General features: G+C 32.3%; 2 protein-coding genes across 2 annotated transcripts in view; one reads left to right on the top strand and one right to left on the bottom strand.

The window, feature by feature from the left end:
• The window catches only part of LOC143055258 (uncharacterized), a 202,300-nt gene that overhangs the window by 63,366 nt on the left and 114,090 nt on the right, over nucleotides 1-24,844 (bottom strand). The window lies entirely within an intron of this gene.
• Nucleotides 19,338-21,817, top strand: LOC143054149 (uncharacterized). The gene has a single exon (XM_076227062.1). It carries the CDS (start codon nucleotides 19,627-19,629, stop codon nucleotides 21,574-21,576), a length of 1,950 nt encoding a protein of 649 aa, XP_076083177.1. The 5' UTR covers nucleotides 19,338-19,626; the 3' UTR covers nucleotides 21,577-21,817.

Raw genomic sequence — 24,844 nt, forward strand, 5'->3', positions numbered from 1 at the left:
CTTGTTTCTTAGGCTTGAATGCAGACTTTGGCAAAACCACAGAATCAAATATCTACAAAAATTGATACCCACGAAAATAAATGAATCCACAGTATACAGCTATACATGGTATATGGTTCTCTTAAACAGATAATTTTAAAAACACACAACACAATATATCATTGATGTCCCAATTGGCAGTTGAGGAATGTAAGTCTAAAAATGCATCACATAGCATACCATGCTCAGATAAAGGTTGATAACAAATGTTAAGAGGCTCTGATTTAAAAAATTCTTGGAAAAAAGGCACCACCAATTTCATGGAATAGACACACAGACAGATGGACAGACCTAAACCCCTTTTGTTTTAGTACATGGGTATATATAAAAAGTTGTACAATGTAAACTTTTCATTCTAGTATCAGTTTCTTCTCTCTCTCATTTAAACCTTGAACTAGAAAAGAAGATCTTAATTGTAAATAATGATTTATTAATATCTCACACATATTTGTGCAAGCTTTAAAGTGAACATATATCTATAGCAAGGGAAATAACTCAAAAATTTTAAATTATTATTATTTATGCAACAAATAATGGGATTGACAAAATGCCCAAAAGATTGCATAATCATTTGACTTTTTAAGTGCTTTGGAATATGAATGTTTCATAAATAGAAATAAAATAAATGCAAGAAAATTTTAAAGGAAATAGAAACTTACTTTTTGTGCACTTTTAATTTCACTGTTTTTTTGGGGTATTTTTTATTGTTCTTCATCAATCTCAATGGTTTTATTCTTAATATAGTTTTTCAATGATCCTACACTAGACTTCAAGGAAACTGAATTTGTCTGCCTATATATACATATGTACCTTGATATATCTGTAGGACTCTAAAGTGTGATGGTACTCTAAAGTGCGATGGTCACGCTAAAGTGCGATGGTCTACGCTAAAGTACGATGGTGTCTCACGCTAAAGTACGATGGTGTCTCACGCTAAAGTGCGATGGTTGTTTGTTCGCTAAAGTACGATGGTATAGCACGCTAAAGCACGATGGAACAAAAGAGAAAGGTTCAAGGGCACTAATATCAAAAACAAGTCTTTTTGCAAAATCTAGTTTGCAATGGTTTAACATATAATGCGATAGGCTTTTACTTTACCGGTAGTCTTATGTGACTGTTTCTAAATTTAGAAGACTGACCTAGTAATCATTGCTAAAAAGGTTATTTAGGTGTCACAAAATACTATATTTCATTTAAAATGATTATTTTTTTAAACAATTCGGGCGTATTGGATTGATTGTTGGTTGCTTAACGTCCAGTGGCAAATATTTAATGCATGTTCAGAACAAGGGGCGTATTAAATAATTGGTGTAGCTTGCCGTTTACGCAGCCTATTAATGTGAACATCCCCTTGTCAGTTGCAAATACAAAATTCGGTCATTGTCGGAATAAATTAAATTTATTTGTACAAGCTTTAATTTAAATACGAGAGAAGGGGGTTGTTCGAGCTTTCCACTTTTTCGTAGCGAGTATGTTATGTCTTAATACAATGTACACACTGAAGTTTTAATGGACAAGTTATGATTTACGCTTGAAAACGTGCACCTTTATTTTACCGACGTTTATACTCTTCAATAAAATCGAAAATATTTTAACGTAAACCAAGGATTTGTATAAACGAAAACATTACGGTAATATGCATCTGTTCGCTTCCATTATTTATTTCATCTTCCGGCATGTTCATTTTTGGTTTGTATAAACGACTGGTAACGTCATAATCCATCTACGTTTCGTACGTCTATATTTTCCCGGACCATCGCACTTTAGCGTATGGAAGCATCGTACTTTAGCGTAGACCATCGCACTTTAGCGTGACCATCGTACTTTAGCGTCCCCATCGCACTTTAGAGTCCTACATATCTAACATAAGTCATTTTCTGTGTGTGACTTATGAAGATCCTGTAGTTTATGTGCTAAGAAATTAGAATGACAGCAGTTTAAATAGAAGGTAGGTGAAATAAACATGCTATGAGTATAGAGACTACAAGTGAAATTAAGTGGTTATGGAAAAATTTAAGGCTGCTTTTTTAGGGGAAAAAATGGACTTTACTTTTGTTTGTTTAAATATAACCTAAATGTTTTTAAATTTGAAATGTCAAGCCAAGCTGATTAGATGTGTGTACAATGGTAAAGAACTTTGAAATTAAATTGAGAATGAAAATTGGGAATATGTCAAACAGACAACAACTCAAAAAAGAGCAAAAAACAGCTGTGTGTGATTCAATACTGTAAGCCAACTTTTTTGGGAGGGTGTCTTTATTTTGCGTTTTGACCTTTCTAGTCCATTTAGGGCCAATTTAATTTCACAATTATCCAGTTTTTTCATGTAGTTAAAATTAACTAGGAAAGATCCAGATTTTATATATCTGCGACAATTTTTATTCGATTTAAGTTTTCTATTTGGTAAAGTAGTAAAAAATAAGTTGGTTTACAGTATGGTGTTGACACATAAATAACCTAACATGTCTGTGTCACATGATAAAGATGAACTAATGTGATGGAAACTGCAATCTTTATTTGAGTGTAGAAACATATAGAATGACTATTGCACGAAAATTCGAAAGATTTTAAGGATGTTCACTGGTAATGATTTGGAATTTCTGTCAGAAATTTCGGAAACCTCAGGTTTTATCCATTTGAATGCTCTAAAAAAAGAAATGCCCATTAACCCCCATTTTTCTTTTTATAAATCTTTTACATATATAATTATAAGCCATCTGTAAAAGTCTTATAAAATCTTTGTTATTTTTTAATAGTTTTTGAGAACTTAAACTTGTCAATGAAAAAGTTATGAAGAGTCAAGAGAAAACATTTTTCAGCTAATTGTTGTAAGGTTTAATCTAGAAACACCTCTTTTGATATAAACAAAAATGTTTTAAAGGCATCGATCACCTAAAAAAAAGTAGGGTCTTTAAAATAGTTATAATTGCATACTTCTTTAAATAAAAGCAAACAAAGTATATGCTTGAAACATTTGATTGTTTAAATTCAAATGAAAAGACATATTGGCAAAAAAATATTAGAGTAAATTGATATATATACTTATTTAAATTCCATAAAACTAGAGGCTATAAAGAAAACATTGAAGCCCAAGAAAAAAGTCCATTGCAAGAGAAAACCAACAAGCAAAACAATAACACTAGTAACCTCCCCCACCCCTAACCCCCCAAAAAAACAACCAAAACTTCATAGAGAACCCAAAAAATTGAGCATAAAGACCTTAGAAAATGGGAGATTGGGACACAGGTGCTAAATGATGGTCAGCAATTTCAGCCTCCCCGCCGCATTTTTGCGCCTGTCCCAAGTCAGGAGCCTCTGGCCTTTGTTAGTTTTGAATGATTTTTAATTTTAGTTTCTTGTGTAAAATTTGGAGTTAAGTATGACGTCCATTATCACTGAACTAGTAACATATTTGTTAAGGGGCCAGCTGAAGGACTCCTCCAGGTGCGGGTGTTTCTCGCTGCATTGAAGACCTATTGGTGAGCTTCTGCTGTGTCACTTCTATGCTTGGATTGTTGTCTCTATGACACAATCCCCATTTCCATTCTCAATTTTATCCTTCATTTAAATCTTTTCTGAATAAACAAATATCTAAAATGAGCAGAAACATCTTTTGAATGGAAGATTTTTTTAAATGCTGTGGAATATATAATTCAAATTATAGCATTTGTCCCCATTTCCCATTACCTACTTCAGATAGAGGAAATTACATCACTAGACACTGTATGTAGAACCTCCTTCACTTCAACTAAAGTATTAATCTAAAAAAAGTTTCCTCATTTCAAATTCTAAAAATATATAATTCTATGAAAGAAAAAAAATCCAACAAACATAGAATAATGTCAAGTATATGTATGCAACAAATAAAAAGTTTGAAAGAATTCTACAGGAACCTGATATTATAGTTGAGTTATTTCCCTTACACCAATGCCTGTGACAGATTCTGAAGATAAAAATATAATACAATATTTTATAAACAATCAATAAATAAAAAAGAAGCTGCAATTAGGTATTATACTGTTGATTTTCTGGTCTGGTAGTCTGTAGGTTGGTAATGGGCTAAGGGGTGTGGTGTTTGTGGGGGATGAATAGGTATTTTAAAAAGATAATTTTAACAAGATTGACATGTCCATTGTTCATAGATGCCCCAATTGCACTATCATTTTCCATGGTCAGTGGACCGTGAAAATGGGGAAAATCTCTAATTTGACATTAAAATTAGAAAGATCATTTCATAGTGCACATGTGTAACAAGTTTCAAGTTGATTGGACTTAAACTTAATCAAAAACTGCCTTCACCCAAAACTTTAACCTGAAGCTGGACAGACGGACTAATGGATACACAGATCAAAAACAGAATGCCCCTAGGAGGGGCAAAAAGATGATTCCAACTGGAGTCGGGTGTAAATGGCTCAATTAGCTATAAGTTACTTTATAAACAAAAATTGACACCTCAAGTTTAGCTACAAAATTCTTTTAATCTGATGTCACATATCTATAATACTAAAATTACGAGGTCCAATTTGTCAGCCGTCATCACGTAAAAACGACGAATCAAAAAATTCAACTTTATATATAACTAATATAGTACAAAGGTGTAGACTAAAAATTACACCACTCCAGGCCCTTTTGTTTTCCACGTAATTAATATTGCCAATAATTAAGAAGTTCCGGGTCGAGTCCGATACCGATACCAATAGTATATTCACCTGTTACCGATTACCTTATCTGTACGTTCCGCATCTGACAGGCGCACGACCAAACGGTGTATTCAGGATTAATATGCTATATAGTATTACACGGGTCATAATCACAGGGTTGACACTACTTCATTGTCAAATTGTTACCTATTGTAGTATTTTAATCAGTTAGACTTTCTAAGATAACAATACGAATACTAAAAATCTGGACTAAAATAAGGCGTATAGGTACAGTTTTCAATTTGTTAGCGGGCATGACGTAAACAGCGAATCAAAGAATTCAACTTTATTTATAACTAATATAGGACAATGCTGTTGATTAAAAAGTACTCCATTCCAGGACCTTTTGTTTTCCAAATAATTAATATTATCAATAATTGATAAGTTCCAGTTCGACGGGTTCAAACAGAAAGATTTGAAAGCAGAGCTAGAAAACTGTGTATCTTATAATCGGCATGACTTTATCAGATGACAATACTAATACTAAAATAAGGCTTCCGCATAGTTATATACTTTAATTCAGTCACGAACCCGCGATATCACGGGTGTGTTCTAGTACTATATAAAGAGATATAACTCTATTTCATATTATAAGTGCATTAGCATATTCTATTTATTTCATATACATGACTGTTTGAAACTCAAATAATACCTGTAGATTGAGTTACCTATGTTTTTTTTAATTTCAAAGGAAAATTAGAAGAAATCATTACTAACCATTACAAGGATAAAGCATTTGTCTCATCAATAATAGAGTACCAACAAGAAATTATTACAAGATCACAGAGACTGTCTTTACAACAATATAGAACCATCCAAGAAAGCCAACTGGGATAAAGAGACTGTCCAGAAACCATTACAAGAACAAAGAGGGAATCCTAACATAGTACAGTACCATACACCAAAATAAGATTAGAGACTATCTAGATATTAATAACATTAAAGCATTGAGAAGCCAACACAAAATTCAGGAAAATGTCTGAAAATAAAACAGAATCCTTGCAATTTTATGACTATTTATGTCAGAAGATTGGATCGGAGGAAGTAGTGAGAGCTAGGCGACTTTTATTTATAAGTAATGATTTTGGTTCTGATTGTATTCAAATAAGTAGTGGAAGTAGAGGGGAAGGACTGGATCTAAATGGAAGTGATTTTGATGTGATGCGCATTGACCACTATTACATGGTATATGAATCAAGGAAGTATGCTGCCAAGGATCAGACGTGTGTCATACAGTTAGTTATGGATATTGAGGAATCACAGCCATGTTTTACATATCTACGTCTTCTTAACAATTATGACAATTTACCACAACCTTTCAAACAAGTGTTTTCCAAACATAATGGAAGTTATGTACTTTCAAGTGAACTTTTCAAACTGCAGCAATTAAACAATAAGTATAAGTGTCCCATTTTAACTAATATTCATGGTCCCTGCTTATCAAGCAATGATGGCAAGTATGACATTGCACTCTGCCTTAAATGTGATCAATGGGTATTTCAAGCTCAACCATGGATCTCAAAGCCACGTTCAATGTGGCCTTCATCTGAACTTATTGACAAAATAATTTCATGTGGTGTTTTATTTGTTCCAATTGGAAACAAGGGATCTATAAATGAGGATCTTCAGTGGCGAATATCCTTTTCTATAGCAGAAAAGATACTGATATATTCTTTCAGTCATACCCAGTTACTATGCTATGCTCTGCTTAAAATTTTATTGAAAGAAATCGTAGATAGAAATGAAAATGTCAAAGGTTTATTATGTTCATACTTTCTGAAAACCCTTTTGTTTTGGATTTTAGAAGAAACAGAAACATCAGTGTGGAGACCAGACAATATTATACCCTGTTTTATGGCTTGTTTACAAAGATTAATATACTGTGTAGAATATTCAACATTATTACATTATTTCATTCCTGACAATAACTTGTTCTTTTTAAGGTTTAACAGTAAAAACAAATACACATTAATCAACATCCTTAAGAATTCATATCAAATAGGTACTAATATTTTCTCATCATCTAAGACTTTGCATGACTACAAAAGATTTTCAAGTGATATTAATAGATCAATATGTAAAAACACAAGACTAATTAAAGACATTGCAGAAGTTTTTTTCCCCTTTCAAACCCTTTTTACAAATGTTTTACATATACTTCACACTTTGCTGCACCATTGTAAAATTGGATTATCTAAAAGTATCTTTTCTTTCAATTTTTCATATGTATATGCAAATCAAATAATATCTAATGCACTTCCTCAACATAACCACAATAAACAACAATACAAAAAATACAAGCATGAGCTCAGTCAGTTTTTGGTTGGTTTACATTCAGACGCAGTTTCTGGGTGGCTAAAATTGGCCTCTTTCTTCTACATTCATAAAAACTATTTTGCATCAATAGCCATCATAAATTACACTTTGTCAAAATGTACTGATGACAACATTTTAATCGGTCAACTTTCATTTTCAATGATTATGTTAAGTACTAAGCAAAAATATGATCTAACATTGATGTCACAAGAAAAACTTATATCAATTTTAAAGACAAAAACAATAATTGAGGTCATATTTCAAGCAAAGTCATCAGTCATTCCAACAGAACTTAAGTTAGATGTGATGGAACGACCTACCAACTTTGAACCTGTAACATTTGCACATTTTCTTAACTTTTCTCTGTTATTTCCATCTGCAAGACTATGCATCATGTTGGTTTTGTATTTCACACTTGTTACAAACAATTTTTAAACACAATTGGGTTTCAAAAGGAAAAGAAAATCCCAAAAGTTGGATTACTCTGGGAATAGCTTATCAGATGCTAGGTCTGACAGATTTAGCAAAACAATTGTTTTGTCATATTGCCCAGAATGATGAGTATAACATAACCAGTGCTGGATTGAGACTGTCTCGCCTCTCCTAAGATTATAATTAGGCAAACAATTTGTATTTATTTAAGTTTCTACAAATAAAGATAAATAAATAATGTTTTTATTTTATTTTGTTTGAAAGTTGTAGTAATTAATAGTAGAGATCACATAAGACTGTCAAGCAACTATTTCATAAATATGTGATAAAATCCCTAGTACTTGATGATTGCCACATGACATGGAGCAGGATCTGCGTACCCATTTGGAGCACCTGATATCACTCCATATTTTTGGTGGAATTAGTGTTGCTCAGTCTTTATATTTCTATGTTGTGTTTTGTGTACTATTGTTTGTCGGTTTGTCTTTTTTCATTTTTAGCCATGGCGATGCCAGTTTATTTTTTACTTGTGAGTTTAAATGTCCCTTTGGTATCTTTTGCCTCTTTTCTAGTATTTAATAGCTTATAACATAAAATTAAATTATGTAAACAAGAATAATTATGTCAAATGAAATTAAAGTTTTGCTGTTTTTTGTTCAGATCTCATGCTCTGAGAAAGCTTTAATAAAAGTATTTGTTGGATAAAAACACATAACAATATACAGGATAGATGAAACTGTTTTGGTCCATTGGTTTCAGATGAGAAGATTTTTACAAGGGAAGCAATGCAATGGTAACAGATAACAAGGCATGTTGGAATACAACTTATGTCTTACATTAGAATGCTGTTTGGTTGACATTTACAAATTACCTTAGCTGTATTTGGGAAAAATTACAGGAATTGTTGGTCTTCAATGCTCTTCAACCTCATACCTATTCAACCTTTTTAACTTTTTTGATTCTGGCGTCACTGGTGAGTCTTTTGTAGTCTGGGACAAATAAAAAATTTCCTCAATCCTGGCGTCTATGATGAGTTTATTCAGTATGAATAAGTGACAATAGAAAATCAATGGCAATTTATCCTGTTTTATAAAATACTCCTCAAATTTATACAAAGTCTTATTTAAGATCTTAAATATATGATTTCTACAAATAATTGTATATGATTAGCAATTATTCTGTCGATTAAATGCTTAGTCAAATGGTATCATAAATGAAAGTTGCAGGAGACTATTAAAGGAAATAGATACTGACTTTTAATTTTAGTGGGTTTTTGTTTCTATCTTTTCATCAATATAAAACTATACTTGGAAACTGAGTTTGTGTGCCTATATAAAATGATTTTATCTTGTATAAAGTAATTTTCTATGTTAGAGTTGGAATGGTGTTATAGTTTATTCAAAAAGAACAAACAAGTAAATTATTGTTTGTTTCCCCTCCCACCACCGACCCAGTAAAATCGCCGCGACTCGACGAAAATTTTTATTGGCCATTCTTCTCCAAAATTTTTTTTGTTGCTATGTTGGGTTTTGGTGATATCTTTCCGATGCTGTAGTAAACGTGCGTTGGTTTTTTGTCATACCTTTCTGATGCTGTAGTCAACAAGCGTTTTAAATCAAGGCATTTTTGCATTGAAGCATCTATATGATACCAAATCAAGGAAAACAAACATGCATTGCCACACGATTTGTGTTGTGTGATATTTGAAAATAAAAAAATCTGAAGAATCTTTAAACCCACTGTGTAGCTTGATTGGCTTTGTCTTTTACCTCTGTTCCTGTTTAAAGGATAAAATCTTTGAGTAAATATGGTCTGAATCGTGCTTTGAAATCAATCTACTTTGTCTTCACTTCGAACAGATGGGGCACAAGTCAGAAAATGTTGGATAAGACGTGAATTTCCTGCTTTCAGGGAACCTCCCTGATTTCTGGTGTAAACAAGACTAGTTTAAATGTGTTTTTATTTCAATTTATGGCATGAAATTAAAAAAAGGGCAGATTATAAGTTATAACTGCATCAGTTGAATTTGTAAATACTCAAAGTATTCTAAGGAACAACAAAACATGAATAAGTGAAGTCTTGTTTTTTTTTTTTCTAGAACTCGAAAAAACATACAAATCTTTTGTTTAGGAATTAATTGACCAAGCTGCATGATCCAGGTGTAACTGAACATAGCTGAATTATGTTCACTTCTATTGAAATTTTTATTCATTGAATTATAATTCCCAAGTCATTAACATATATTTTTGTCATCTCATAATTGATGATCAAGGTATGAATTGGTGAACACAGGAATTGTTTTGTTGTGAGACATGCATCAAATTAGATTTGAAATAAGCTTGATTTTTAACTAATTAAACACTTGCTTTTATTAAACATTGTTATCACATGAAGAATGTGTGCTTTTGTAGATTTCATACCATAAAATAAATAGGAAACAAAGGAGGTCCCTGTATACAGTTTTTAACACCAGAAAACTGGGATGTTCCCTGAAATCAACGAATACCCCACTTTTCTGGACTTATCTTACCTGTTGAATTTTGTAAAAATTCAATATAGAAAAAATTATATCAAGAAATAAAATAAAATAATTTGCCTACCTACCTACCCAAACCCTGATAACAAAGATATTTTTAATGTTGGCCTAATAGTTATCAAAGGTAACAGGATTAATTATGAGGTAGGTAAAGATAACATATGTTTTCGTAATTCAGGGCTCCATTTAAAGTGGTAAAATTAGATGTTAATTAGTTTGTTTCAATGTTTACTAACACAGATATTCCACAAATTGAAAATGTCATGTTAATAAGGAAAGGGCAATCAGTTTCAACAAAAAAAGAGAGTTTAAAGCTCTGAGTTTCAAAAGGGCATTTAAAGCCACAAGTTGCTGAAAGAGAGACTATATATATCATGACTTAAGCCAAAGAAGAAAACACAAACATGGTATAACAATCCACAAAAACTATACAGAACTAAGAACTAGAGGCTCTAAAGAGCCTGTGTCGCTCACCTTGGTCTATGTGAATATTAAACAAAGGAAGCAGATGGATTCATGACAAAATTGTGTTTTGGTGATGGTGATGTGTTTGTACATCTTACTTTACTGAACATTCTTGCTGCTTACAATTATCTCTATCTATAATGAACTTGGCCCCGTAGTTTCAGAGGTCAATTGACCGTTTGACAGGCGTATAATAATATTCAAGATAATAACCAAAATAGCAAAATTTCCTTAAAATTACCAATTCAGGGGCAGCAACCCAACAACGGGTTATCCGATTCATCTGAAAATCTCAGGGCAGATAGATCTTGACCTGATAAACAATTTTACCCTCTGTCAGATTTGCTCTAAATGCTTTGGTTTTTGAGTTAAGTTTAAAATAAGTATCATTCATGACTTTTTGTTTAATAAATAAAGTCAACAGTGGTATACTGCTGTTGGAAATTCATAAATCGATTGAGAAAAAAACAAATCTGGGTTACAAACTAAAACAGAAAACAGAAAACAGAAACACAACAAATATAAGAGAATAACGTCACAACAGAACAACAACACACACAGAGACGAACTATAATATAACAATGGTCTTTTTCCTGACTAGTGGTACAGGACATTTTAAGAAAAAACGGTGGGTTGAGCCTGGTTTTGTGGCTAGCCAAGCTTCCCCCTTTTACATTTATTTCTAATTTCCATGTAAATTATCTTAGTGCTGTTTTACCTCTATGAAAGTTCCAGCAGCCAGAGCTATTCAGACCATGTCTAATTGGTTTAAATGAACAACCAATAAATAGCTATGACTTTGATGAAAAACAATCATTAAAAAAGAAAAAGACCTAAATACTTGTACACAACAGTACACAAACAATAACATCTTAAAACTAATGACTGAGCAACAAAATCCAAAAACAGGGGGTACCAGTAATCTCCCGTGTTTCTGAAGAGTAAAGCAGATGCTGTTCCAAACGTGCTATAAAATATTAAATATATGACCCCCGTCGGATAGAAATCGACCTTATGCAATATCAATACATCTGTAAACTTATTTCGGGTTGGAAATATCTATATGCAAAGTATGTAACTGTTTAAAATTAAGATCATATAAGAAACCTACAAAACAAACTATTATTCAACTTTTATTAAACATTTGAATGTTCCAAAATCAATCAAAGTTTCATACATGTACATGTGTAAATATACTTGTATAAGGTCTATTTCTATTTGACGCAGCTCATATATTACATTACAGGTGCCACATGTGTAGCAGGATCTGCTTACCCTTTCAGAGCACCTGAGATCACCCCTAGTTTTTTGGTGGGGTTCGTGTTGTGTCATGTGTACTATTGTTTGTTTGTTTGTCTTTTTCATTTTAAGCCATGGCATTGTCAGTTTGTTTTAGATTTATGAGTTTGACTGTCCCTTTGGTATCTTTCATCCCTCTTTTACATCAGATTCATAATTATTTAAGGATACCAATTTTCCCTGATTACATGGGTTGAAGTGAAACATAAGATAAAATTTTCAAAGAAGTAGAAATTTGTAGGCTTGTATGAAAGCAGACTTTGGATAAACCACATCAAATAGCCACAGAAAAACCCAAATGAATCTGTGAGCTACTGCTCACTAATTATCCCCTCTAAAAGTATAAGGTAAACAGGAAGTTGTTCAGTGATGCATAGTTATGGCTGACTCATATAAATCCTGAAACAAAATTTCATAAAAAAAAAAGAAAGATGCGACAAAAAATATTCATGGAAGGATGGACGGATGGATAGAGGTTAAACAGTATACCCCAACTTTTTTTTTTACAGTGGGGTATAAACATGATAAAATATGAATCCAAGGTAAACTGCTTTGATATGAATAACTTTTAAAACACACAACACAGTATAGTATGCCTGACTTGTAGTTAATAAGAGAAAATGCTTTAAAATTTTCATAAATGGCCATTAAAGAAATATATTTATTTAGTATTTCAATAGGCAGTTGTTGAGCTACAATTTGGAAATTGTGTCACACAGCATATACTATGCTCACATAAAGCTTATTGGATAGACGGGCAGACATAAATTTGAATTGAACAAACTGCAGTTCGGTCAGATATGCATGTGAACGATCATCATTAATGAAGAGAAGAAAAATGCAAAAAGTCAATTCACAGAAATTCTTTAATCAAAGAGCTGATAGCTCTGAGGTGGAAGAAGGTAAATAAAAGGTAACTTGAATTACCATAAAAGCAGCCCCACTAACCCAGTCTGCTTTGTTCCATTATCGTTATGACGTATTTTTTTTCTTCAAACAAGAATGTGTCATAAGTACATGGATTTCCCATCCGTACAATCATTTTCTATGTTCAGTGGACTGTGAAAATGAGTTAAAATCTTTAATTTGGCAGCAAAATTAGAGAGATCATGTCATAAGGAACACATGTGTACTAAGTTTCAAGTTGATTGGATTTCAACTTCATCAAAAACTACCTCGGCAATAAACTTTAACCTGCAGCAGGACAGACGGACAGACCAGAAAACATAATGCCCATAAATGGGGCATAAAAAAAGTAAGACTTGTTACATACCTGCCAACTTTTGAAAGTTTCCATGGGGGTTTTTAGAGCGCAACAACAATTTTAAAGGTTACAATTTTTAGCTAAGTGCACGATCTGGATGGTCTAGAAAAAGTGTCATATTTGTATGATGAACTTACATGCCATTGGCTTAAGTCTGTTTGTATGATTCTTGTGATCAAACTGGTAGAAAAGATGAACATGTAGCTAACAGACCATGGTCAGCTCAGGGGACTTACTTAAATCAGTGATTTTCTAAATCACTGATTCAAGTAACATTATTTCCATAAAGGTTGGAAGTTAGAGTTGTCTTTCTTTAATAATCACCTATTTAAGTAGTACAAATTAATCACTAGAAGAAGTGATTTAATTTTATTGTAGCTTTAAATATAGAATAGTAATGATCCAGGGACTAATTATGTTTCTAAACTTATCAGAACCAACATCTGTGTTGTCTAGATGACCAGGTCATTTCAGGTGATGACCTTGTACTGAATCTAGGATAATGACATAAAAATCACTTGTTTAAGTATCAGACCTCAATTTCCTTCCCAAAAAATCACTTCTTTAAGTATAATTCTTTTAATAACCCCCACTAATTTCAACACCCCCGAACAGTGAAATTTTTATCGCGAACAGTTGAATTTTATTACATAATCTGAAAGATGAAACCTTGAACTTCACAGGAAAAATACTCCCACTGCTGGGAAAAATCTTTGAAGAAAGTATCAGTTCATTATGTAAAGCCATTATTATAGCATTTTTTTCAACTAAAATAGAATTTTCAGCGAAATGATAGCATCAAAGGCATTTAACCTTGCTACTTAAAAGAAACAAAAAGTTCATTTTTTTTTAATTTCACTAATTAAAAGATATTATTTAAACCTATGTGTTTAAAATTTTTAAAAAACTACAAAATCCCAATTTGTGACAAAACCTCGAATTTGCTATTCAAATAAGTGATTTAAAAATCACTTATTTCAGTAAGTCCCCTGACTGATGGTTTATTCTCTTGTGTAAGAATATAGATGCTTGTTGAAATTTCCAATTTTGAATTATGCACAAAGATGGACCTTTAGCAGGTTGGGAACAACACTCCAAATGAGGGGTAACCCTCATTGGAAGTACATTACAAACCACTGTAAAAAATGAGCACCTTTATATTCATATTATTTTATGAAACTTTTCCCAAAGAACTATGCATCTATCAAGTATTAAATGGTCAAAACGTGTCAAAAGAATTTTGTGATGTTTCTAAACTTATATCTTCTTTATTAGTTTGAACCCTCATTTAGAAAAGTTGTTCCAAATATAATGAATTTTCCTTCTTTTGAGTTATAAATCTTAAAAATGTTCTTTTTTATTTTTTTCAACAGTAAAACGACACCTTGTTTTAGAGGCAGTCCCTCATTTAAAGAACACCAATCATAATGAGGGGGAGGGGGGTCCCAACCTGTTTGTTTGTCTTTGTGAAAAAAGAATAGTACATCGTCCTTTAAATGATTTAATTGAATACAAAAATAAAATATGTTACAACAAGTATTATGTCAAAAAATTAGTGTAAAAAATACTATTTATCATCTTTATGGTAGTACTGCATCATTGAATTTTGTCAATCAGCCATGCTTTTATCCTTCAGCTGTGTAAGAACCTGCTTGCAGATGAAAATTCACATGCCATGTTCACTGGCGATTTTACAAATGTTCTAGATAAAAACAACACAAGTTCAAAATCTAGCATGTGAGAATAATCTTCAGAGAAAACGTTTTTGATTGGCTTATTAATTGATCATGAGAAACACAGAATTTGATTGGCTGAACACGATTGTCTTACAAGGAACACATTTTTTTTTTAGAGTTTTATAACGATACCCTTAATATCAATATTTTTTAATAAATGCAACTAATTATTATAAAACATCCTTGATAAGAGTAAAGAGAATGAACACAGGGCTATACAGGCGAAAGAACTCAGGACGAACAGACCAAGGGCGAACATGTAAACAGGGCGAGTTGTCCCGATACCCAATTCAAGCATGCATACTACAAATATCTACAGTAAAAACATCCGGTTACAAGTAAACAAATGACGTTCATGTAGATGAGATGAAATCTAATCATTTACATAAATGAAAGGATACATATTTACGATAGTGATTGTCTTTCAATCCTAATTTACAAATTAAATGATTCAGATGCTTAATTATGTTAAAATCGGTGTCAGGAATCGAAAGTTGTTATGAAATTGTAATACACAAAAACGAATGCGGCATACAGAGAATTTAATAATTTTAAAGTCGGCACCATTGGCCTTCAGAAGACTTGAAGTCTTCTTCCACCAAAAACCATAAGATCTATGTTATGCATACAAAAAATTGCATAAGCATTTGACGATTTAAGTGCTTTAGGATATGATTGTTTCATAAATAGAAAGAAAATTTATAAAAGAAAATTTTAAAGGAAATAGAAACTTACTTTCGGTGCACTGTTAATTTTGTGGGTTCTTTTGTTATTTTTTATTGTTCTTCATCAATCTCAATGATTTTTTTCTTAATATAGTTTTTCAATGATCCTACACAATAAGACTTCAAGCTAGAAAACTGAATTTGTCTGCCTATATATACATATGTACCATGATATATCTAACAAGTCATTTTCTGTGTGTGACTTAGGAAGATCCTGTAGTTTATATTCTAAGAAAAGAATGACGGCAGTTTAAATAGAAGTAAACATGCTATGAGTATAAGAAACTACAAATGAAGTTAAGGAGGTTCGCAGGTACAAAAATTTCAGCCAAAAAATAAATTTTTTTTTTTTTTTCATTACAAATTTTATATAATACACTATTAGTTATTACTATAAGATATGGTACATAAGTCAACCCAAAAAATCGATTCGGTTTGGCACCAGATGACTTTTAAGAAGTTTGTATCATTGAAAAAGCTCCAAATTATCTCCCTTTGGTGCAAAAAGCAATTTTTGGCATTAAAATTGAAATATCTTTTTTAACTCATCGGTGACCTATATCTTTTACTATTGTTTTCAAATAAGCTGTACAGAAACTAAATAATTGTAAAATTTAAGCGATTTCTGTAATAAGGTTATTTTTTTATTTCGATATTACCTCTTTTTCTCCTATTAGCATGATTAGTTCAACAGAAAGAAAGGACATTAACAAAAATGCAGATTGTGAGCTTAAATGAATAGTTACCCTATTTTTTTCATTTCATTTTTCTGTTAAGTATATGATAAAGTTCATCTATAGAAAAATATAGCTAAATCCTATATCAGAAAAAAAATCATTTACACTGCGATCCCCCTTAAGAGGTTATGGGAATAAAAATTTAAGGCTGCTTTTTTTAGGGGGAAAAACAGACTTTACTTTTGTTTGTTTAAATAAAACCCTAATGTTTCTAAATTTGAAAATGTCATGCCAAGCTGATTAGATGTGGGTACAATGGTAAGAACTTTGAAATTAAATTGAGAATGGAAATTGGGAATATGTCAAACAGACAACAATCCGACCAAAGAGCAGAAAACAGTTGTGTGTGATTCAATATTGTAAGCAAACTTTATTTTGCAGAGTCTTTATTTCGCGTTTAGCCCTTTCTAGCCCATTTAGGGGCAATTTAATTTCACAATTATCCAGTTTTCTTATGTAATCAAAATTAACTAGGATAGATCCAGGTTTTACATATTTGCGACAATTTTTATCCGCATTTAAGTTTTTTATTTGCAAAAGTCGCAAAAAATAAGTTGGTTTACAGTATGGTGTTGACACTTAAATAACTTAACATGTCTCTGTCCCATGATAAAGATGAACTAATGTCATGGAAAATGGTCTTTATTTGAGTGTATAAACATAAGTATGAAATTTTATTTCAACATCAATGCACTGCCAATATAAGTATGTATGAGACATACGTTTTGGCTCAAATAAAGCTTTTACTGCCCGAAAATCGGAAAAGAAAAACTGACCTCAAGAGTTGTCTACCATTTTCATTGTGGTCTCTTGTGGAGAGTTGACTTATTGGCATTCACACCACATCTTCTTTTTTTTATTCTTATTTAGATTTCATAAAACTAAAGGGTATAAAGAAAACATTTTATTCATAAAACTAAAGGGTATAAAGAAAAAATTTTATTCATAAAACTAAAGGGTATAAAGAAAATATGTTTTCCATAAAACTAAAGGGTATAAAGAAAACATTTTATTCATAAAACTAGTGGGTATAAAGAAAATATTGAAGTTCAAGAAAAGAAGACCATAGCAAGAGAAAACCAACAAGCAAAACAATAACACTAGTGCCCCCTCTCCCCCCCCCCCCAAAAAAAAAAAGAAACCAATACTTCATAGAGAAACCCAAAGATTAAGCAGAAAGACCCCAGACAATGGGAGATTGGGACACAGGTGCTAAATGATGGTCAGCAATTTCAGCCTCCCCATGGCATTTTTGCACCTGTCCCAAGTCAGGAGCCTCTGGCCTTTGTTAGTCTTGTATAATTTTTAATTTTAGTTTCTTGTGTATAATTTGGAGTTTAGTATGACGTCCATTATCACTGAACTAGTAACATATTTGTTAAGGGGCCAGCTGTAGGACTCCTCCAGGTGCGGGTGTTTCTCGCTGCATTGAAGACCTATTGGTGAGCTTCTGCTGTTGTCAGTTCTATGGTTGGATTGTTGTCTCTATGACACATTCCCCATTTCCATTCTCAATTTTATCCTTCATTTAAATCTTTTCTGAATAAACAAATGTTGTATCTAAAATGAGCAGAAACATCTTTTGAATGGAAGATTTTTTAAAATGCTGTGGAAAATATAATTCAAATTATAGCATTTGTCCCCATTTCCCATTACCTACTTCAGATAGAGGAAATTACATCACTATAGACACTGTATGTAGAACCTCCTTCACTTCAACTAAAGTATAAATCTGTTAAAAATTTCCTCATTTCAAATTCTAAAAATATATAATTCTATGAAAGAAAAAAAAAACCAACAAACATAGAATAATGTCAAGTATATGTATGCAACGATAACAGTTCGAAAGAATTGTAGAATTTCTACAGGAACTTGATATTATAGATGAGTTATTTCCCTTACACCAATGCCTGTGACAGATTCAGAAGATAAAAATATAATACAATTTTATAAACAATCAATATATATAAAAAAGAAGCTGCAATTAGGTATTATACTGTTGATTTTCTGGTCTGGTAGTCTGTAGGTTAGTAATGGGCTAAGGGGTGTGGTGACAGTGTAGGTATTTAAACATTTTTTTTTTAACAAGAATGACATATTTGTCCATTTTTCACAGATGATCCAATCGCACTATCATTTTCCATTGTCAGTTGACCGTGAAAATTGGGTAAAATCTCTAATTTGACATTAATATTAGAAAGAGCATTACAAAGTGAACATGTGAAATCAATTTTAAATTGATTGAACTTCAACTTCATCAAAAACTGTTTTCACCCAAAACTTTAACCTGAAGCTCAGGACAGACGGACTAATGGATACACAGATCTAACAGAATGCCCCTAGGAGGGGCAAGAAGATGATTCCAACTGGAGTCGTGTGTAAATGGCTCAATTAGCTATAAGTTACTTTATAAACAAAAATTGACACCTCAAGTTTAGCTACACAATTCTGATGTTACATCTACTTTATAAAGAGAGATAACTCTATTTCATATTTAAGGCGGCATGGTAGCATTTCCTGGCCAATAATGAATAATGATAGCCTTTTTAGAATTTTTACCACTTTCTAACAATGCTAAAAATTCTACATTCACAGTTAACTAAAGTACTATTATTCTACTAATCAGAAATGAATTTGAATGTGTATCATGACTTCTTTTGCTATTTTTAAAAACCTAGGGCCATTAATGCTTTTAGGTCTTTTAATTCATGCAGTGAATACACAATTTGAAAAAATTCTTAAAAATTCATTTTCCTCTGTATGTAAAATTATTTTATATTTTTCTACACCTGATTCATTCCTCAGTTTGGGAAAGTATGTTCAGTTGATACTGTACTTTTTGTCCAATCACCTCACCTATCCTCTTCATGCCGGTCAGTATTTAAGGCCCTTTTTGTCCAATCACACCGTTCAGATACATTGACTTAGGTAGGATACACAAATGAGCAACCTAAATTCTAGAATGCAAATACTACCGTGCCACCTTAAAGTGCTTTAGCAGATTCTAATTATTTCATATAAAAGACTGTTTGAAACTTAAATAATACCTGTAGTTTGAGCTACCTATGTTTTCTTTATTTTAAAGGAAAATTAGAAGAAATCATTACTAACCATTACAAGGATAAAGCCGTTTGTCTCATTAATAATAGAGTAACCAACAAGAAATTATTACAAGATCACAGAGACAGTGTCTTTACAACAATATAGAACCATCCAAGAAAGCCAACCAGGATAAAGAAACTGTCCAGAAACCATTACAAGAACAAAGAGGGAATCCTAACATAGTACAGTACCATTCATACACCAAAATAAGATTAGAGACTATCTAGATATTAATAACATTAAAGCATTGAGAAGCCAACACAAAATTCAGGAAAATGTCTGAAAATGAAACAGAATCCTTGCAATTTTATGACTATTTATGTCAGAAGATTGGATCGAAGGAAGTAGTGAGAGCTAGACGACTTTTATTTATAAGTAATGATTTTGGTTCCTATGATATTCAAATAAGCAGTGGAAGTAGAGGTGAGGGACTGGATCTAAATGGAAGTGATTTTGATGTGATGCACATTGACCCCTATTACATGGTATATGAATCAGGAAAAAATGCTATCGAGGATCAGAAGTGTGTGTTACAGTTAGCTATGGATACAAAAGAATCACAGCCATGTTTTACATATCTACTTCTACTTAACAATTTTGATAATTTACCACAACCTTTCAAACAAATGTTTTTTCAACATAATGGTAATTATCTACTTTCAAGTGAAATTTACAAACTACAGCTATTATACCTTGCAAAGCAGTATAATTGTCCCGTTTTAAGTACTATTCATGGTCCTTGCTTATCAAACACTAATAGTCAGTATGATATGGCAGTCTGCCTTAAATGTGATCACTGGATTTTTCAAGCTCGTCCGTGGATCTCAAGACCACGTTTAACGTGGCCTTCATCTGAACTTATTTCCAAAATTACTTCATGTGGTGTTTTATTTGTTCCTATCGGCTACAAAGGATCGGTTAATGAGCATCTTCAATGGCGAATATCCTTTTCTGTAGCAGAAAAAATATTGATATATTCTTTCAGTCATACTCAGTTACTATGCTATGCTCTGCTTAAAATTTTATTGAAAGAAATAGTGGATACACATGAAGATGTCAAAGGTTTACTGTGTTCATACTTTCTGAAAACCCTTTTGTTTTGGATTTCAGAAGAAACAGAAACATCAGTCTGGAGACCAGACAATATTATACCCTGTTTTATGGCCTGTTTACAAAGGTTAATATACTGTATAGAATATTCAACATTACTACATTATTTCATTCCTGAAAATAACTTGTTCTATTTAAGGTTTAACAGTAAAAACAGATACACATTAATCAAAATCCTTCAGAATTCATATGAAATAGGTGTTAATATTTTCTCATCATCTGAGACTTTGCATGATTACAAAAGATTTTCAAGTGATATTACTAGATCAATTTGTAAAAACAAAAGATTAATGAAAGAAATTGCAGAATTTTATTTCCCTTTTCAACCACCTTTTAAAAATGTGTTGCGTATCCTTCACACTATGCTGCATCATTGTAAAATTGGATTATCTAAAAGTATCTTTTCTTTCAATTTTTCATATGCAAATCAAATAATGCCTAATGCACTACCACATATATATAACCCAAACAATAAACAACAATACAAAGATTACAAACATGACCTCAGTCAGTTGTTAGTTGGTTTACATTCAGATGCAGTTTCGGGATGGCTTAAATTGGCCTCTTTCTTCTATGTTCATAAAAATTATTTTGCATCAATAGCCATAATAAACTACACTTTGTCAAAATTTACAGATGACAAAATTTTAATCGGTCAACTTTCATTTTCGAAGATTACATTTAGTGCTAATCAGAAATATGATCTAACATTGATGACACAAGAAAAACTTATATCAATTTTAAAGACAAAAACAATAATTAAGGTCATATTTAAAGCCAAGTCATCAATCATTCCAACAGAACTCAAGTTAGATGTGAGGGAACGCCCTCTGAACTTTGAACCTTTAACATTTGCACATTTCCTTCAATTTCTCTGTTATTTCCATCTGCAGGACTACACATCATGTTGGTTTTGTATTTCACAGTTGTTACAAACAATTTTGAAACACAAGAGTTCAAAAGAAAAGGCGGATTACAAAATGTGGATTACTCTGGGAATAGCTTATCAGATGCTAGGTCTGAGAGATTTAGCAAAAACATTGTTTTGTCAGATTGCCCAGAATGATAAGTATAACTTAACCAGCGCTGCATTTAGACTGTCTCGCCTTTCTTGAGTTTAATACTTACACTAATATCTTGCCTCTCCTAAGATTATAATTAGGCAAAACAATATTTGTATAGATTTAAGTTGCCACAAGATGACTTTTCTCTTTTTTTTTGAGAGAGAGAGAGACAGTGGTAGTGGTAGTGACATAGAGATCACACAAGACTGTCAAGCACAACTATTTCATAAATATGTGATAAAATTCTTAGTACTTGTAATAAAAAATTATGTCTTAGAATAAATATATCAAATGGAATTGAAGTTTTCCTTGAAATAACACAAAGATTATGTAAGATAAATAAAGGCAACATTAGTATACTGGTGTTCAATAGTCATAAATCCATTGAGAGAAAACAAATCTGGGTTACAAACTAAAACAGAGGAAAACACATCAACTACAAGAGGAAGACAAAGGAACAACAGGAACACTGAAGTAAGATATAAAAAAGAAGATGTGGTATGATTGCCAATGAGACAACTATCCACAAAAGACCAAAATGACACAGACATAGGTCACCATACGGCCTTCAACAATGAGCAAAGCCCATACCACATAGTGAGCTATAAAAGGCCCTGATAAGATAATGTAAAACAATTCAAACGAGAAAACTAGAGTCAGCTTATAGTAACTTTCAGCAAGATGCTCCTTGAAGTATCTGTGGGGGATCCAGCCATTTTCAAAAGGGGGGGATTCCAAGTATATTGTCCCCATTCAAATGCACTGATCATCCAGAAAAGGGGGTTCCAACACCCAGAACCCTGAGTACGATTCACTCTTCAGGTTATTCCCATTCAAAGTGTTTACAATCTATCATTGAATATGTGTTAATGATTGTTCAATTAAATCAAAACAATCTTCAATTTATTCAATTCCTTTAAAAGCAAACTCTTCATATTAAAAATAAAAAGATGTGGTATAATTGCCAATGAGACAACATCTCAACCAGAGATCAAATGGCATAGAAATTAACAATTAAAGGTCATTGAATGGACTTCAACAATGAGCCAAACCCATTAAACTTAATCAGGTATAAAAGGCCCCAAATTACAAATGTAAACCAATTCAAACAAGAAAACTGACAGTCTGATTTATGTAAACAAGAGTGCACACACTGTAATGTCTCACCTGTTTAACTGACCATTATTTTATGTGAAAAGTCTTAGAGATAAACGTTTTACTACAAGTACCGGATCAACTTAACATTTTCAAAGATCCATGACAATGAGGTCAAGGTCATATAAATTCTATCAAAAAGACATGTTCACCTTACAATTATTCTGTACATTTAATATAGTTGACCAATTGGTGATGGTAATTGAAAAAAAAAACAGCAAAATACAAAACTGAACATTAACCAATGATCTATGAAAAGGAGGTCAAGGTCAGATGATAACTTCCAGACAAACATATACACCTTAAAATTATTCCATACAATTAACAGAATATACAGAAGTCAAGGTTATAATATACAGAAGTCAAGGTTAGATAATAATGACAAGACTTACAATCCTTTAATACACTACAAATATATGACCTATTGCACATAGTACTCGAGAAACAGACTGAAACACAAACACTTAACATTGACAAATGAACCATGAAAATGAGGTCAAGGTCAGATGAAACCTGGAAGACTTCAACATGTTCCTTCTAGAATATTTACATACACCACAAATAGCTGACCTACTGCTTATACTATCTGACCTAGTCATGTAACTTTAAACTTGATCACTGATCCATGAAATGAGGTCAAATAAAGGCAACTGTTTGAGTAGTATACCGCAGTTCAAAAGTCATAAATGAGGGGAGGACAGGGGTAAGGGAGACAGGGAGAAAGGGGATAGGAGAAAGGAGAAAGGGGGTGGGAGAAAGGAGAAAGGGGGTAGGGGGTAGGAGAAATGAGAGGAAGGCTGGGAGAAAGGAGAACTAGAGGCTCTAAAGAGCCTGTGTCGCTCACCTTGGTCTTTGTGAATATTAAACAATGGACACAGATGGATTCATGACAAAATTGTGTTTTGGTGATGGTGATGTGTTTGTAGATCTTACTTTACTAAACATTCTTGCTGCTTACAATTATCTCTATCTATAAGAGTACTTTCTGTGGAAAATGTTATTGAAAATCTTCAAATTTTAAGAAAATTGTTAAAAATTTACTATGAAGGGCCATAACTCCTTAGGGGGTCAATCGACTATTTTGGTCATAGTGACTTATTTTTAGTTCTTACTTTGCTGTTCATTATTGCTGTTTACAGTTTATCTCTATCTATAATAATATTCAAGATAACAAAAAAAACAGCAAAATTTCCTCAAAATTACCAATTCAGGGGCAGCAACCTAACAACCGATTATCCGATTCATCTGAAAATTTCAGGGCAGATAGATCGTGACCTGATCAACAATTTTACTTCCTGTCAGATTTGCTCTTAATGCTTTGGTTTTTGAGTTATAAGCCAAAAACTGCATTTTACCCCCATGTTCTATTTTTAGCCATGGCCGCCATCTTGGTTTGTTGGCCGAGTTACCCGACACATTTTTTTTAACTAGATACCCCAATGATGATTATGGCTAAGTGTGGTTAAATTTGGCCAAGTAGTTTCAGAGGAGAAGATTTTTCTAAAAGATTACTAAGATTTACGAAAAATGGTTAAAAATTGACTATAAAGGACAATAACTCCTAAAGTGGTCAACTGACCATTTTGGTCATGTTGACTTATTTGTAGATCTTACTTTGCTGAACATTATTGCTGTTTACAGTTTATCTCTATCTATAATAATATTCAAGATAATAACCAAAAACAGCAAAATTTCCTTAAAATTATCAATTCAGGGGCAGCAACCCAACAATGGGTTGTTCGATTCATCTGAAAATTTCAGGGCAGATAGATCTTGACCTGATGAAAAATTTTATCCATGTCAGATTTGCTCTAAATGCTTTGGTTTTTGAGTTATAAGCCAAAAACTGCATTTTACCCCCTATGTTCTATTTTTAGCCATGGCGGCCATCTTGGTTGGTTGGCCAGGTCACGCCACACATTTTTTAAACTAGATACCCCAATGATGATTGTGGCCAAGTTTGGATTAATTTGTCCCAGTAGTTTCAGAGGAGAAGATTTTTGTAAAGGATAACTAAGATTTACTAAAAATGGTAAAAAATGGACTAAAAGGGCAATAACTCCTAAAGGGGTCAACTGACCATTTCGGTCACGTTGACTTATTTGTAAATCTTACTTTGCTGAACATTATTGCTGTTTACAGTTTATCTCTATCTATAATAATA

This window comes from Mytilus galloprovincialis, chromosome 12 (assembly GCF_965363235.1).
Source record: "Mytilus galloprovincialis chromosome 12, xbMytGall1.hap1.1, whole genome shotgun sequence".
Classification (NCBI taxonomy): Eukaryota; Metazoa; Mollusca; class Bivalvia; order Mytilida; family Mytilidae; genus Mytilus; species Mytilus galloprovincialis.